Below are 17,425 nucleotides of genomic sequence, written 5' to 3'. Positions count from 1 at the left end.
TCTTTGTGAACTTGGATCTGGAAAGGCAATTGAGATCTAGACTTTGCTATCTAGTCTCTTAAGTCCTGAGATCCCATTTTCCTTTTTGGTTCTTCTGTGAACCCCTGCTGCAATTTAATTTCCATTTCTGTTTGAGATCTAGTTACTTCCAATTCATCTTCTGCTTTATTAATTGTTGCAATTTAATTTCCCTTGCTGAAATTCTGAATTCCCAACCCTCAATTCCCCTTTTCCATTCAAGCAATTTACATTTCTTGCATTTTAAGTTACTGCAATTTACATTTCTTGCACTTTAAGTTTCAGTCATTTAATTTCTTGTTCTTTAAGATTCAGCACTTTTAGTGGGATCGACCTCACTCATGTGAGTTATTATTACTTGATGCGACCTGGTACACTTGCCGGTGAGTTTTGTGTTGGATCGTTTTCCACACATCAAGTTTTTGGCGCCGTTGCCGGGGATTGAAATAGATTGACAATGATTAAGTGAAGTGGAGATATAGATCAAGCATTCTTTCTTTTCTGTTTCTATCCTTTTTAATTAACCCACTAACTGTTTGAATTTTTGCTTAAACTAACTAAAACTTCATTCTAGCAATAGATTGAAGTTTCATTGGGTTGTTTTCTGGATCTGTATGTTTATTGTTGTGTGTTTGTATGTCAGGTACAGGAAGATCTTCCCCTATCCTCTCTGAAATTGACCAAAGAACTCTTCGAAGAATAAGAAGAGCTGAAAGAGGGAAGAACGTTATTGGAGAGGAAGAATCTGAGGAGGAATTCCAAGAAATGGAAGGAGATCCATCAAATCTCAATCAACCAGGAGGAGGAGCTAACAATAACCCACAACAAATAAGAGTACTGGCTTCCTACACATTTGCAAATGCTAGACACTGTGGGAGTAGCATTCTTACTCCCAATGTTAATGCAAACAACTTTGAACTAAAGCCACAACTCATCACTTTGGTTCAAAACAACTGCTCTTTTGGAGGAGAGCCATTGGAGGACCCAAATAAACACTTATCTACCTTCTTAAGGATTTGTGACACTGTCAAAACCAATGGTGTGCCTCCTGACAGCTACAAGTTACTGCTCTTTCCATTCTCTCTCAGGGACAAAGCTACTCAATGGCTAGAAACATTTCCAAAGGAGAGCATCAACACTTGGGATGACTTGGTGAGCAAGTTTCTTGCCAAATTTTATCCCCCTCAAAGGATCATAAGATTGAAGTCTGAGGTGCAGACATTCACTCAAATGGAGGCTGAAAATTTATATGAAGCATGGGAAAGGTATAAGGCACTGTTGAGGAAATGTCCACCAGAGATGTTCACTGAGTGGGACAAGCTGCAGAACTTCTATGAGGGACTTACTCTGAAGGCCCAAGAAGCACTTGATCATTCAGCCGGAGGCTCATTACAACTCATGAAAACTACAGAGAAAGCTCAAAATCTCATTGATATGGTGGCTAACAACCAATATTTCTTTGCTCACCAAAGGCAACGCCAACCACCACAAAGGAGATGAGTAATGGAGTTGGAAGGAGTGGATTCTATCTTAGCTCAAAACAAAATGATGCAGCAGTAGATTCAACAACAATTTGAGCAAATGGCCAAAAGAATTGATGGCCTGCAAGTTGCATCAGTGAGTGCCACAAGCCAACTATCAACTCCTTGGAGGCAAAATGAAGAAATTCAAGAGGAGCAACAGCAAGAGGAAGTCCAATACCTGCACAACCAAAATCCTGGAACAAATGAAGTCTATGGAGACACTTACAATCCTTCTTGGAAGAACCATCCTAACCTCAGATGGGGAGACAACAACAATCAAACGCAACAGCCATGGCAAAGGAACTCAATTCAAAACAATTGGAGAAATACAAACCACAACAACCAGCCAAACACTAACCAAAACACATACAGAAAACCACAAAATACTTATCCCAACTCTAACCATTATTCACCCAATAACCACCCAACGAACCAAAACACTTACCATCATCCATCAACACCCCAAAACCAACCAATCTCACAAGACTCTCAGAGGATCACTAATTTAGAGATGCTCATGGAAAAGATGATGAAGAACCAAGAATTGACAACAAAGAACCAAGAATCTTCCATGAAGAACCTAGAGAGGCAGATTGGGCAAATCTCCAAGCAAATCTATGTTGAAAAACCATTAAGCTCACTACCAAGTGACACCATTCCTAATCCAAAAGAGGAATGCAAAGCAATACAGTTGAGAAGTGGAAAAACCCTGCTGAAAGATGAAGAAGCCACTAAGAAACCCAAGGAAAGTGATAAGAAACAAGTTGAAAAAGAAGCAGCCAATGATGAAGATGCAACAGCAAGCAATCACTCTCAGAATCAACCTCAAGAGAAAGAAAATAGACCACAAAATCTGAAGAAGGGAAAGCAGATCATGGAAGAACCAATTCCAAGACAACAACAAGTGGAGAAAAGCTTGACACCTCCATTGCCTTATCCCCAAAGATTCCACAAAGAGACAAAGGATCAACATTTCCACAAATTCCTTGAGACTTTCATGAAGCTGAAAATCAACATACCTCTGGCTGAGGCATTGGAGTAAATGCCTCTGTATGCCATGTTCTTAAAGGAGCTCATCAATAAGAAAAGGAGTTGGAATGAGAAGGAAACTGTAATGCTCAGTGAAGAATGCAGTGCACTAATCAGAAAAGGGCTCCCTCCCAAGCTTGAAGATCCTGGAGGTTTCTTCCTACCTAGCACTATTGGAAGTCTATTCATCAAAAAGGGGATGTGTGACTTAGGAGCAGGTATAAATCTAATTCCATCTTCTTTAGTGAAAAAGCTTGGCATAGGAGAGGTGAAACCAATACAGATGTCCTTGGAATTGGTAGACCAATCAGTGGTGTATCCTAAAGGGTTGATTGAAAACCTTTTAGTTAAGGTTGACAAGTTCATCTTTCCAGCAGACTTTGTGATCCTAGATTCAGCAGATAATGAGAATGACTCCATAATACTTGGTCGACCATTTTTGGCCACTGCTAGAGCCATTGTAGATATAGAGCAGGGAGAGCTAACCCTCAGGATGCATGATGAGAGCATCACCTTAAAAGTCTTTCAAGAATCACAAAGCAATGAAGAAATAAGCAAGACAAATAGTGTCCTCCTTCTAAAGCAAGCAACCAACAATACAGTAGAACAGAAAAATAAGCAGATGCAAGAAGAAAAAGGAATTCAAAATGAAGCCGAGATGATTAACAAACAGTAAAGTATCACAACTCAAGTCACTATCAAGGGAGAACGATCAACAAGAAAGAAAAAGATGAAGAACAAGAAGAAGGCTTACAAAGGGTGGAAAAATAAGAAAATCCCAACTGAAGGATTTTCCAAAGGTGACAAGGTGCAACTAGTGTATCAACAGCTGGGAACAGAAGATCATTACACTGTCAACCAAGTACTCTCTCTTGAGCACATTGAAATTGAGCATCAAGGCACACAGAGAAAGCTTACGGTGAGAAGGGACAAGTTGAGACATCACCAGCATCAACCACCCTAAAGGGAGTTCAATGTCAAGCTAGTGACAATAAAAGAGCGCTTCATGGGAGGCAACCCATGATTTAAGATTTCTGTCTTTTCTTTTATCCAATAAGCTATGACTTCCTGAGTATGGTTTTGAACTTTCATATTTGATAAATGCATACATTGTTTTAGAGCATAAGGCAGACTTCTAAGTTTGGTGTACCTTAAGGCACACCCAATATTTGCTTTTCAAAAGAAAGGGGGCTATTCTTAGAACATATGTAAAATCATTTTGATGAAGCATATGACCAAACAATAAGTTTGGTGTCTGCATATGTAACACTGTTCAGCAGATCATTTCCTATTCATGGAATCAAAACCATACAGAAAGGGATCATGCATCATTATTTTTTTTTTTGAAATATAAAATACATCAATTGTGAAGAATGGTTTGCATTGCTAAGCCATTCCCTCAATAAGAGATAAGTTTGGTGTTCACTGCTCCTTGGAAAGCAGAATTTGCATGCATGCATCATCGAACACCTAAATGCATGCAACCAATGAGAAGAGAATCCTCGTCAAAGCCCCAACAAGGCATGCAGACCGTTCAATCCATGAAACCTTTGCATAATCAAGTTAATCTCAACCCTTCATAAGCACCAACGAACCCCTTCCTCATTCATTATGGTTTTGTTAGAAAGTTTGAAGAGTTTACCTATAAATAGCCGTTAGCACTAAATGGCTTACACATTCATACAAACCATTTTTACTTGTAAACCATAATCTCCTTTACTCCCAAAACAAAAGCCAACAATTCCTCTCTCTTGCACAACAAAACTGAGCATCATCCGAAACACAACACATTCTTCTCCTACTTCCATTTTTCCCTCCTTTTCACTTTAAACCTGATGGCCTCTTCAAGTTCAAAAAGAAGGCCAGGAAAGGAACCAATGGTGACCGAGCCTCCATCATTTGACACAAGAAAATTTAGGTCCCAGTTCCATGAAGGAAGATATCATAGATTCATGAAGACAAGGAATGTTATTTATGAGAAGGGCCTTGAGTTAAAGGAAGGAGAATACCCCATCATGAGGCAAATCACTAAAGAAAGAAGGTGGGAACTCTTATGTGCTCCTCTCGTTGACATCAGTGCAGTCATGATCAGGGAGTTCTATGCAAATGCTGTAAAAGAAAACAACGATAGTGCCCCTTACACGAGTTATGTCAGAGGAGTTGAAGTGGATTTCAGTCCAGCAGCCATCACTAGGGCCCTGAAGTTGAGAACCATAACTTATGCAGAGCCTAACTATGAGACCAGATTGCAGATGGAAAACAATCCTGATTAGATCTTGCAAGGGCTATGTGTGGAAAATACAGACTGGGAAAGAGACTCAAAAGGAGTTCCAAGCCACTTGAGGAGAATAAACCTTACTCCTGTGGCCAAAGGATGGTATGAGATAGTAAGGAGGTCTATCATCCCTACTGGAAACGCCTCTTGGGTCACAATCAAACGAGCACTCTTGACATACTGCATCTTACATGGAGGTGAAGTCAACCTCGCACAACTCACAGCCGACAGTATTCAAGAGATGGCTAACAGCACAAGTAAATCAAGTGGTCTTGGACATCCAAGTACCATTCTTAGGCTATGCAACAAAGCTAGAGTGATCTTTGAAGATGAGGACACAGAAAAGGTGAAAAAAGGGAAAGGAATCACCAAGAAAAGTATGGAAGGAATGAATGAAGAAGATGATCAAGAGGGAGTGGTAGCTTCCAGACAAAGAAGATTACAAAGAGAGAAAGGACGAAATCAAGCTCATGGTGCCATAGACATGAGCCAGCTACAAAGAACAATTGAAGAGTTATCTCAGCAACTCATGCAAGCTCAACAAGACCAAAATCAGGGGCGCCAAGAGCAATATCTAGAGCCCCATCCAGAGTTTAGGGAGCAATATTTGAAGGACAAAGAGGAACGAGAAGCTTGGCAGCGTCAAATGGAGGAGAAACAAGAGAGATGGCAACAACAAATGATGACTCAGCAGCAAGAATTTCAAGCACAGATTCTTGAAGGACAAAAAGAGCAATACAAAGAATTCAAAGAATCATATGATAAGCTGTATTTTAGTCAAGCTAAAGCAGGGGAATATAGTCACAACCTGTATCAATGGAAGAATATTCATCACACCATGGAAGAAGTTAGATATGTGCAAAGAATGGAGAGTGATGAAAACATACAAGCAAGGTTGGAGTATTTGACCCACAATTTGCCAACACTCAATCCACAGATCAAGCCATTTGAGCAATGCCCTGAATTTGACGCCAAGCAAAAAGCAAGATCTCATCATTATACAGAGTTAACACTTAACAGATTGGAAGAAGTTGGACTCTCAGGGCTCTTGGATTCTGTTTGGGATAAAAGATGCCCTGGTGAAGAAGTCCGAGACTACTCCAAGCTAGGAAAGAGAAAGAAGAAAAAGGGAGAATCAAGCAGCAACCACAATCATTAGAAGGTGGCAAAGTCCTTTCATACTTCTAATAAGGAGATGCATGTCTTTCGAACGCGGGACTTCATTTTGGAAACACTGCCCTGCCCTCCGCGAGGGCAGGGCAGCATTTTGTGGTGCACGCATGCATGGGCAGAATCTGGCGCACCAAGGGGGTCTCGACAGCAGCAGCACGCATGGGCAGCAAAATCTGGCGCACCAAAAAACTCTGCCCTGCCCTCCACAAGGGCAGGGCAGCATCCCGCAGCACCACACGCACCAACACGCATGCACAAGGGCCGCACGCACAATTTCCTGCCCTCCACAAGGGCAGGGCAGCCTCCTGGGAGCTACTTTCTTCATGGGCTAAAATTGGATTAAAAATCCAATAAAATTCATTTCTTCACCAAATCAAAAGCCCATCCAAATCCCAAGATCCAAGAATAGAAAGTGTATAAATAGGATATAGTTTGATGTAATGAGGGTCTTTTCCTTGACTTTTCATTTTTTCCTTTACTTTGGAATTTAGACCTTTCTTTTGAGCTTTTGAATTTTTACTTTACTTTGAGCTTTTGAACCTTCTCTTGGAGACTTCACTGAGATTTCAAAGAATTGGGGAGGAGAATTGATCTCTCTTCTTCCTCGTTCTTGCTTGAGCATTTTTAATTTTCTTGTTTGAGTCTTGGGTGTGAAGAATTGAGGAATTTCTGTCTCAATCTCCATTCAAGATCTCTTTAATTTCTCTTCTACATAATTGAGTTCAACTACATTTCCTTTACTGCTTCCTATTTAATTTCTTGTTAATTGCTTTGTGAACTTGGATCTGGAAAGGGAATTGAGATCTAGACTCTGCTATCTAGTCTCTAAAGCCCTGAGATCTCATTTTCCTTTTGGTTCTTCTGTGAACCCCTGCTGCAATTTAATTTCATTTCCTGTTTGAATTCTAGTTACTTCCAATTCATCTTCTGCTTTATTAATTGTTGCAATTTAATATCCCTTGCTGAAATTCTGAATTCCCAACCCTCAATTCCCCTTTTCCATTCAAGCAATTTACATTTCTTGCATTTTAAGTTACTGCAATTTACATTTCTTGCACTTTAAGTTTCAGTCATTTAATTTCTTGTTCTTTAAGATTCAGCATCTTTTACTTTCAGTTCTTTTTAACTTCTGCAATTCATCCCTCTCCCTTTACATTCCAAGTAATTTAGTTTCTGTTAATGATAAACCACTCAACCAATACTTGATTCGCTTGACTAAATCAACCACTAAACTAAAATTGCTCAATCCTTCAATCCCTGTGGGATCGACTTCACTCAATCCTTCAATCCCTGTGGGATCGACCTCACTCCCGTGAGTTTTATTACTTGATGCGACCCGGTACACTTGCCGGTGAGTTTTGTGTTGGATCATTTTCCACACATCAGCGTTCACTTCCTGATCCATGCTTGCCAGTATTTGACCCTGAGATTGAAAGAACTATTTCACGTATAAGGCAAGCTCGGCGTCGGCTAGTCCTCTCCGAGGACGAATATGAAACGTCATTTAAGGAAGAAACAAGCTCCCTTTCTACTGATCCAGTTGATTTATGTGCAGGTGACATGGCAACACCTAGGAAAGTCACTATCTAGGAGGCTGGAGCTCCTGATTTTACACTACAGCCATACCAGGCATACCACCCAGCGGTGGCTGTGGACTTTGAAATAAAGACTGCACTACTCAACTTGATGCCCAAGTTTCATGGCTTACCTGCTCAATAGCCTATCAAGCACCTTAGGGATTTTCAGACAGCTTGTTCTACTGTTAAGCGTGATGGTACCGATAAAACTTCTATTCTGTTAAAAGCCTTCCCATTCTCTCTTGAAGGAATGGTAAGAGAGTGGTACTACACTCAACCCAGAGCAACTGTCTCTAACTGGGATACGCTTAGAAGAGAGTTTTTGGAAGATAAACTAAGGAAGGACATCTCCATGATCGTTCAGGACGAATCTGAGACTCTCTACAAATATTGGGAGCGCTTCAACAATTGTTTGAAGCATGCCTCCACCATATGATTGACAAGATAGTTTTCTTCGGCTACTTTACACAGGACATGAAATCTCAAGATAAGACCACACTGGAAGGTGCTAGCAATGGGTCTATGAAAAAGTACAAGACTACGGATGAGGCATGGCAATTGATCAGCGACTTAGCTGAATCTACTAGGAATCACAAGCATAAATAAGGTCGGTCAAGAGCTGTTGTAGAGGTATCCTCTAGCAAAGAGACTGCTGCTCTAACTCAGAGCTTATGTGAAATGATCAACTTACTGAAGCAGATGCAACTAAGTCAACAACAAGCTCAGCAAGTTCAACCTTCTCCACCACAGCAAAGCCAACAGTTGGTTCCACAGAGAGTATGCAGGATCTGTGCCGATTACAACCATTATACTGATGAGTGTCCGCAACTCCAACAGGAAGACCACACTGTGGCAGCCACTCATAACTTCTATGATCGCCCCAATCAAGGATACAATCAAGGTGGCAGCTACAACCATGGATGGCAGGATAACTCCAACCAAGGTTGGAGAGATAATTCTAACCAGGGTTGGAGGGACAATCATAACAGAGGAGGCAAAGATAACAATGGGAACCAGAGGTAGAATAACAATAACAACTTCAGGCAGCAGAATCAGAATCAGGCCTATAGAACACCTCATCTAAGGCAGTCTCAAGCATCTCAGCAGATCCCTCAGATCACTTATCCCTCTTCATCTCCCAATGATGAGTTACTGCAATCTATTGATCAGAGATAGCAGACCATGGAAAAGAACCTTACTTCTACTTTAAATGGTATGAACTCTACCTTGCAAGCCCTTGTCTCACAGATTGGATCACTGAATAATTCTAACAACCAATCCTCAAGTTCTGGTGGACTCCCCTCTCAACCATTACCCAACCCTAAGGGTGCCATCAATGCCATTACCCTGAGATCTGGAACCACACTGCAAGAGAGGAATCCTCTGGAGTCAAGCCCGCCAGAACATGCCCCAGCTGCGAATACGGGTGAGGTAGAGGTTGTTGAAGAAGAAGATGAAGCACAAGTCATGGCTGAAGCAGAAGCAGCCCAACCAAGGAAGGCCGAACCGCAGCAAGCTAAAGCTAATGAAGATGCCACTCCTATTCCATTTCCATACCTTACTAAGAAGCACAGAAAGCAGATGGAACTTGATCCCAAAATGGTAGAGATCTTCAAAAAAGTTGAGGTAACTATTTCCCTTTTTGATGTTATTCAACAAGTGCCTAAATATGCAAATTTTCTAAAAGAGTTATGCATACATAAAGATAAAATTAATGAATTAGAAACTATTCCTTTAGGTAGTTCTATATCTGCTTTAATGGAAAATATACCTGAAAAATGTAGTGACCCAGGCCCATGCATGGTTAACTGTACCATTGGAGGTGTGATATTTTCTGACTGTATGTGTGATTTAGGAGTATGCGTGAGTATTATGCCCTTGTCTATATATAATGCTTTAAGGCTCCATCCCTTAAAAAGGTCGGCAGCTCGTTTTGTGTTAGCAGATAAAAGCATTATCATAGTGGTTGGAATTGCTGAAGATGTATTAGTGAGCATTAAGGGGCTCACGTTTTCTATTGATTTTTATATCCTGGAGATGCCTCAAAATGACTCAGGAAGACCTTTGTCCATCCTGCTTAGTAGACTGTTCTTAAAGACTTCAAAGTTCAAGCTGGATGCCTTTTTAGGAACTTATTCCTTTTAGGGAGATGGCAGAATAGTGAGTTTCAATCTGGATGAAGCTATAAAGCATTTCCCAGAAGATCACTCCATATTCCAATGTGACCTCATTGATGAAATTATAGCAGCAACTCACCATGAAGACCTGGAAAGAAATCACATGGGACATGACCCAAGTGTGGGGACACCCTCTGAACATGCTGAAGATTCATCACCATTTTCACCAGTCCCAGAGAATCCAGAACCAAACCATGAGAGGAAAATGGAATTAAAGCCTCTTCCTCCACACCTCAAGTATGCATACCTTGAGGACAAGCAGAAGTTTCTAGTTATCATTGCAAGGGAGCTCACCTCCCAACAAGAAGAACAACTACTTAGTGTATTGAGGACGCATAAGAAAGCAATTGGATGGAGCTTGGCAGATATAGTAGGCATCAGCCCTCAAGTTTGTGAACAGAGAATATTTTTAGAATAAGGAGCTAAGCCTGGCCGTCAACCTCAAAGAAGACTAAATCCAACCATCTTAGAAGTTGTCAAGAAGGAAGTAACCAGACTACTTGAAGCAGATATCATTTACCCCATTTCAGATAGCGATTGGGTCAGCCCAGTACAAGTGGTGCCCAAGAAGTCTGGAGTCACAATAGTAAGGAATGAGCAAGGAGAACTTCTAACAACCAGAGTGCAGTACGCATGGAGAGTTTGTATTGACTACAGGCGTCTCAACCAAGCCACTTGCAAGGATCATTACCCTTTGCCATTCATTAATCAGATGCTTGATCGTCTGTCAGGTAAATCTCACTACTGCTTTCTAGATTGTTATACAGGTTATTTTCAAATCCATATAGCTCCTGAAGATTAGGAAAAGACTACTTTTACATGTCCTTTTGGGACTTATGCTTATAAAAGAATGCCCTTTGGCCTGTGCAATGCACCAGCCACTTTTCAAAGGTGTATGATGAGTCTTTTCTCTGATCTCATTGAGACTTATATGGAAGTTTTTATGGATGACTTTAGCATTTATGGTGATTCATTCACCCTTTGCTTGGATAGTTTATCTAAGGTATTGGACAGGTGTGTTAGTTCAAAACTTGTTTTAAATTTTGAAAAGTGTCATTTTATGGTAAAACAAGGTATTGTTCTAGGACATGTTGTTTCTGATACTGGTATCTCTGTGGATCCAGCAAAGGTGGATGTTATTTCTAGTTTACCTTACCCCTCCTCCGTGAGGGAAGTCCATTCGTTCCTTAGCCATGCAGGTTTTTATAGGAGGTTCATCAAGGACTTCAGTAAGGTAGCACTACCCTTATCCAGACTACTGCAGAAAGACATTGAGTTCAAGTTCAGTGAGGATTGCAAACAAGCGTTTGATAAGCTGAAGACCGCCTTGACTCAAGCTCTGATTGTGAGGGGACCAGACTGGAGTCAACCTTTTGAAATCATGTGTGATGCCTCCAATCATGCAGTAGGAGCAGCACTGGCTCAACATGAAGGTAATGACCCTTTTGTAATTACTTAGGCATCTAAGACTTTACATGCTGCTCAATCTAATTATACTACTACTGAAAAGGAGCTCCTAGCTATTGTTTTTGCTCTGGATAAATTCCGAGCCTATTTACTTGGTACTAAGGTAGTAGTGTACTCATATCACGCAGCTTTAAAATATTTATTGGCTAAAAAAGAGTCCAAACCAAGGCAAATACGTTGGATGCTACTGCTGCAAGAATTTGATCTGGAAATTAAAGATATGAGTGGTAACCAAAATTTAGTGGTTGACCACTTGAGTCGCCTTGAGCACATTAAAGATGACTCCACCCCTATCAATGATAATTTCCCATTTGATAGCTTACAGGCAGTATCTGATGTAGCCCCTTGGTATGCACCTATAGCTAATTATCTAGTTAGCCATACTTTTCCTCCTGATTTCACTAAACATCAGAGAGACAAGCTGAAAAGCGAGCCCAAATACTATGTATGGGATGACCCATATCTATGGAGGTGTGGTGCTGACCAGGTAATTAGACGGTGTGTACCTCAATCAGAATTCCAGTCCATTTTAGAGACCTGCAACTCATCTGAGAGTGGATGACATTTTGGCCCTCAACGAACTACTAGAAAAGTTTTAAACTGTGGATTCTAGTGGCTTACTCTTTTTAAAGATGCTGCTAACCTTTGTAAATCTTGTCCTCCATGCCAAAGGTTTGGTAATATATCCCAGAGGGATGAAATGCCTCAACAAATTATGCTTTTTTGTGAAATTTTGATGTTTGGGGCATTGACTTCATGGGTCCATTTCCAAATTCTAATAGCCACATTTATATACTGTTAGCTGTAGATTATGTTACTAAATGGGTGGAAGCAATTCCTACCCGTACTGATGATGCTAACACCATTGTTTCCTTTGTTAGAAACCATATTATTTGTTGCTTTGGATCACCACGAGCAATCGTGAGCGATCAAGGCACTCACTTTTGTAACAAGAGACTAACAGGTTTACTAAAGAGGCATTGGATCATTCATAAAGTATCAACAGCCTATCACCCCCAGACTAATGGGCAAGCAGAGGTGTCTAACAGGGAGATAAAGCGCATACTGCAAAAGGTAGTCAAGCCTTATAGAAAGGACTGGAGCACCAGGCTCCAAGACGCGCTTTGGGCATATCGGACAACGTACAAGACACCGATTGGAATGAGTCCTTTCCGCTTGGTTTATGGAAAGGCCTGTCATCTCCCAGTTGAGTTAGAACACAAGGCCTTCTGGGCAGTAAAAGAATGCAACAAGGACTATGAGAAAGCCAGAGATGAACGAAAGTTGCAACTGCAGGAATTAGAGAACCTTCGTCTAGAAGCTTATGAAAACTCCAGGCTGTATAAAGAGAAGGTGAAGGCTGTGCATGACAAGAGCATTAAGAGAAGAGAATTCCTACCTGGGGACTTAGTCCTACTTTACAACTCCAGAATGCGACTCATGCCAGGCAAGCTGAGATCCAGATGGGATGGTCCCTATCGAGTAGAGCGGGTGGAACCATACGGAGTCTTTCACTTGAGCCATCCTTCAAGCTCTGAACTTATCAAAGTGAATGGACATCGCTTGAAGTTATTCCATGGTGAAAAGATGGCGAAAAACCAAGAACTAGAGATATTCCTCTTAGAAGATCCGCCCACAGAAGAAGTCTGAGCAAGTGGAGCGTCCAACTTAAGGATGTTAAAGCAAAGTGCTGGGTGGGAGACAACCCACCATGTATGATCGTTCCTTCCCCTCTCCTTATCTTCCCTCGTCAATAACTCTTCTCAATACTAATGCCTATATTTTGCATCTCATCCGCATACTGCATATTGCATATTTATCAAAAAAAAGAAAAAAAAGAAAAAAGAAGGAGGACGTTACGGCATGCGACGTGCCAGCGTCGCTGATGCGCTCACGTCATAGTGCCTTCGCGTCATTAAAGAAAAGAAACAGAGAGTTGTGCCGGAATGTGGCTGGAGGAGTACCTTTGGCACAATTTGACCCACGCATCTGCGTGGATGACGCAATCGTGTCCTTTGTAACATAGCCTCCTCACGTGTTCGCGTCAACCACGTGCGCGTGGCTCTGTAATTCGACGTAAAAGGGTGTTTGGCAATGAGTTGCGCTGGAGCTGGGCTGAACCTGTGCTAGCCGCACAAGCCCTGTCACGCGAATGCGTGCTCCACGCGTCCGCGCCGTTTTCTCCAGCTGACCATTCACGCAATCGCATGCCCCACTGAAGCCTGAAACACTTAACACACAGATCAAGGCATCGAATGGTAATAAGAGAGAATTAAGATTAGCTAAATTAAGACCAAAGAAGCATGTGATGACAAGTCATCATATACCCATTTTTCAAGCTAATTTCACTTGTTTTATTAGTCTTTATGCACTTTCTTGCATCCTAAGTAAGTGATTTGGAATGAAAATGCATAACTTCTTTAAATCAAGCAACTACCATTAAATTGATGCTAACTCATGAGGTTTAAGCTAAATTTAATTGAATTTTAATTGATTTATAAGCCTTGTGAATTTAGTGATACTTTGAGTGGTTGTTTTGGTTTATTGTAGATGAAGAAAAGAAGAAAAGAGGAAGCGTGGCTTAAGAAAGCGTGGCCCAAGAGAGAAGAAGTGTGGCGCATAAAAGGAGGAAGCAAGCATTGCCCTCCACAAGGGCATACTGCCCTCTAGGAGGGCAACATAAGGAAACAAGCCTTGAGAGGCAACCCTGCCCTGCCCACGACAAGGGCAGAGCACAAATTGGTGCCATGGATCAAGGAGAGCAAAAACATTGCCCTGCCCTCCTCAAGGGAAATATCGGGCTCATCAAGGGAAGAAATCCAAAGAAAAAGCTCACAATGCTTGCCACAAGGATCGAACACGGCACCATGAGGAAGCAAGGAACTAGGCCTAATTTTGGTGCCAAGAAAACCAAGAAAATTAAGCAGCGTGTGCATTGCCCAAGTTTCGAACACGGGGCTTCAACTTTGGAAACATTGCCCTGCCCTCCGCAAAGGCAGGGCAGCATCTTATGGTGCACGGCCAGGGCACCAGATTGGCGCACCAAGGGAAGTCTCGGCAGCAACAGCAGCACGCACGGGCATCATTCTGGCGCACCAAAAATTTCTGCCCTGCCCTCCACAAGGGCAGGGCAGCATCCTGCAGCACCAACACGCACGCACCAAGGCACCAACGGCCGCACACACCATTTTCTGCCCTGCCCTCCACAAGGGCAGTGCAGCCTCCTGGAAGCAAATTGTTTTGGGCTAAAAATTGAATTAAAAATCCAATTTAATTCATTTCTTCACCAAATCAAAAGCCCATCCAAATCACAAGATCCAAGAATAGAAAGTGTATAAATAGGAAATAGTTTGATGTAATTAGGACCCCTTCTTTTGATTGTTGAGTTTTTACATTTTGAAACTTCATTTTCTCTGAGAGCTTTGAATTGAGATTTGAGAGAATTGGGAAGGAGAATTGATCTCTCTTCTTCCTCGTTCTTGCTTGAGCATTTTTACTTTTCTTGCTTGAATCTTGAGTGTGAAGAATTGAGGAATTTCTATCTCAATCTCCATTTAAGATCTCTTTGATTACCTCACTGCATAATTGAGTTGAATCCAATTTCCTTTACTGCTCCCTCTTTAATTTCTTGTTAATTGCTTTGTGAATTTGGATCTGGGAAGGCAATTGAGATCTAGACTTTGCTATCTAGTCTCTGGAGTCTTGAGATCCCATTTTCCTTTTGGTTCTTCTGTGAACCCCTGCTGCAATTTAATTTCCCTTTCTGTTTGAGATCTAACAGAATTCAAATCATCTCTTGCTTTGATAATTGTTGCAATTTAATTTCCCTTACTTGAATTCTGAAATCCCAGTCCTCAAATCCCTTTTCCATTCAAGCAATTTATATTTCTTGCACTTTAAGTTACTGCAATTTACATTTCTTGCACTTTAAGTTTCAGTCATTTAATTTCTTGTTCTTTAAGATTCAGCTCTTTTACTTTCAGTTCTCTTTAATTTCTGCAATTCACCCCCCTCCCTTTACATTTTCTGCTATTTACTTACTGTTGGATACAAAATCACTCAACCAATACTTGATTCGCTTGACTAAATCAACCACCGAACTAAAATTGCTCAATCCTTCAATCCCTGTGGGATCGACCTCACTCCCGTGAGTTTTATTACTTGATGCGACCCGGTACACTTGCCGGTGAGTTTTGTGTTGGATCGTTTTCCACACATCAGCATGTTTTCAATCATTGAACTAAACTAGGAAGGAATTGTAAAATCTTGCAAATCTTATGAATAAATGGGTGAAAAGCTTGATAAAACTACTCAATTAAATACAATATAATCCATAAAATAGTGGTTTATCACCCACACGATTGCGTCACCCTGAATTTGGCAAAAACATGTTTCAAACAGAGAGTTGTGCGAGCGTGAAGCTGCCCCCGCGCCCCTAGTGCAAATTATATCGTGCGTCCGCTTGACCGACGTGTCCGCGTCATTTTCTTCAAGAGCTCTTCGCGTGACCGCGTGCCCCACGCATCCGCATCGCTTGCGCCGCCCAACTCATTCAAATCTGCCAGATTATCTCCTCTTTTCTTCCCCCAATCTTATTTCTTTTCCCCTCTTCCTTCTTTCTCCCTTTCTTCCTCCCTTCTACTCCCTCGTTCCCACCACCATTATCAAGGTTTTCTTTTCTTCTTCTCTCCCTACTTTTCATTCTTTTTCTTTTTTTCATGTTTTCTTTTTCTTTCTCTCCTACTTTCCCTATCCATGTTTTTTTTCTTCTTCCTCCTATTGGTGTGGGAGATTTATTTCGATCATTATTTTTATATGTTGCTTGTGGATTATTTAGGACTTATTTAACAATTATATAATATTATTATAGGGTTGCTTACATGTTCAACTTAATAATTTCCATACCTTATTTAACATGCATGCTATGTGTTTGTGAAAACACCCATATGGCACTGTGCACTATTTTTTTCTCCTACCCTAAATGCTTGCTTTTCACAAAACCCTTTTTTCTATTTTATTAATTAAATATAATTGTTATTACAAACATATTGTTAGTTTGATTGACTTGGTAATCTAACTTGGACATTCAATGCTTGATCTATGCTACTTATGCCCTTGCCGGGATGCCAATAAACACCTAGCATTTAACTTTCATCCTATGCACTTGGTATATTTCAATTGTTGATTTGCCACATGTAGTCATGACCATGTGTTCACATCATTATCCTTTCCTGTGCATTGATTACCACATTTCCTATTATTTTCCTTGCTATAACCCTTGAAATATTCATGCCCTTACTCGTTTCCTTTCAGGATGGCCGCCAAGAAAGGCAAGGAGAAAGCTACCCCCAAATCCACAGTAAGGAGAGGAATAAAAAGAGCATTAGTGGTAGAGCCATCTTCAACTGCAGTTAAGCCCTCCACAAAAAGAATTAAAAGGATTATAAAGATCGATGAAAAGGAGAAAGCATTCCCAGCAAAAGACACTGCACGGTTTCCCAACTGCTACTATGAGCAGATGTTCCCCATTCTGGCAGCTCGGAACTACAACAACGAACACCTTCTTATCCTTCCTCCTCGTATTGCCAAATTTGTTGAGCTACAAATTGCACTAAGACATTGGGATTCCTACAGAGACAGCCACGACAGGTCAATCTTTCTTGGGTGGTTGAGTTCTACTCCAACTTCCACCTGCCGAACCTGCAGTCTGTTTATGTCCGTCAAAAGCATGTCCCCATTACAGAAGAAGCCATTCAGCGAGCCTTAGATCTTTCCCCTGCTCCAGAAGGACTGGACGCATTTCAAGAAGCCGCTCTTAAGCGCCAGGCGTACAAATTTGACTGGGACGCTGTTCTCAGCATTATCGCACAGCCTGGCAGCAGATGGATTTTTGGATACCATCGTTCCCATCCTAAGGGAATATCGGCTTCCACACTCACCTTAGAGGCTCATGTTTGGGCACAAATTATGTCCCATTATGTCTTTTCGAGCACTCATGAGTACTCTTTCACTGCAGACATGGCCGTTCTACTATGGTGCATCCTCACAGACCAGCCTCTAAATCTACCAAAACACATCTAGAATATTATGGGACACGTGCAAATTGCGGGCAACCTACCTTTCCCCGCCTTGGTCTCAGATCTTATCTCAGCAGCCAGAGTCTCTTACAGAGCTAGATACACCAAA

At 41.3% G+C, this 17,425-nt stretch overlaps 1 protein-coding gene across 1 annotated transcript; it reads left to right on the top strand.

Moving 5' to 3' along the window:
* The first annotated feature begins 12,400 nt into the window (after nucleotides 1-12,400).
* Nucleotides 12,401-12,889, top strand: LOC107465798 (uncharacterized). The gene has a single exon (XM_016084772.1). It carries the CDS (start codon nucleotides 12,401-12,403, stop codon nucleotides 12,887-12,889), a length of 489 nt encoding a protein of 162 aa, XP_015940258.1.
* Nucleotides 12,890-17,425: the final 4,536 nt, after the last annotated feature.

Source organism: Arachis duranensis, chromosome 9, assembly GCF_000817695.3.
Source record: "Arachis duranensis cultivar V14167 chromosome 9, aradu.V14167.gnm2.J7QH, whole genome shotgun sequence".
Taxonomy (NCBI): domain Eukaryota; kingdom Viridiplantae; phylum Streptophyta; class Magnoliopsida; order Fabales; family Fabaceae; genus Arachis; species Arachis duranensis.
Note: the sequence above shows the minus strand (reverse complement) of the source record. Positions and strands in the feature narration are given on the sequence as shown.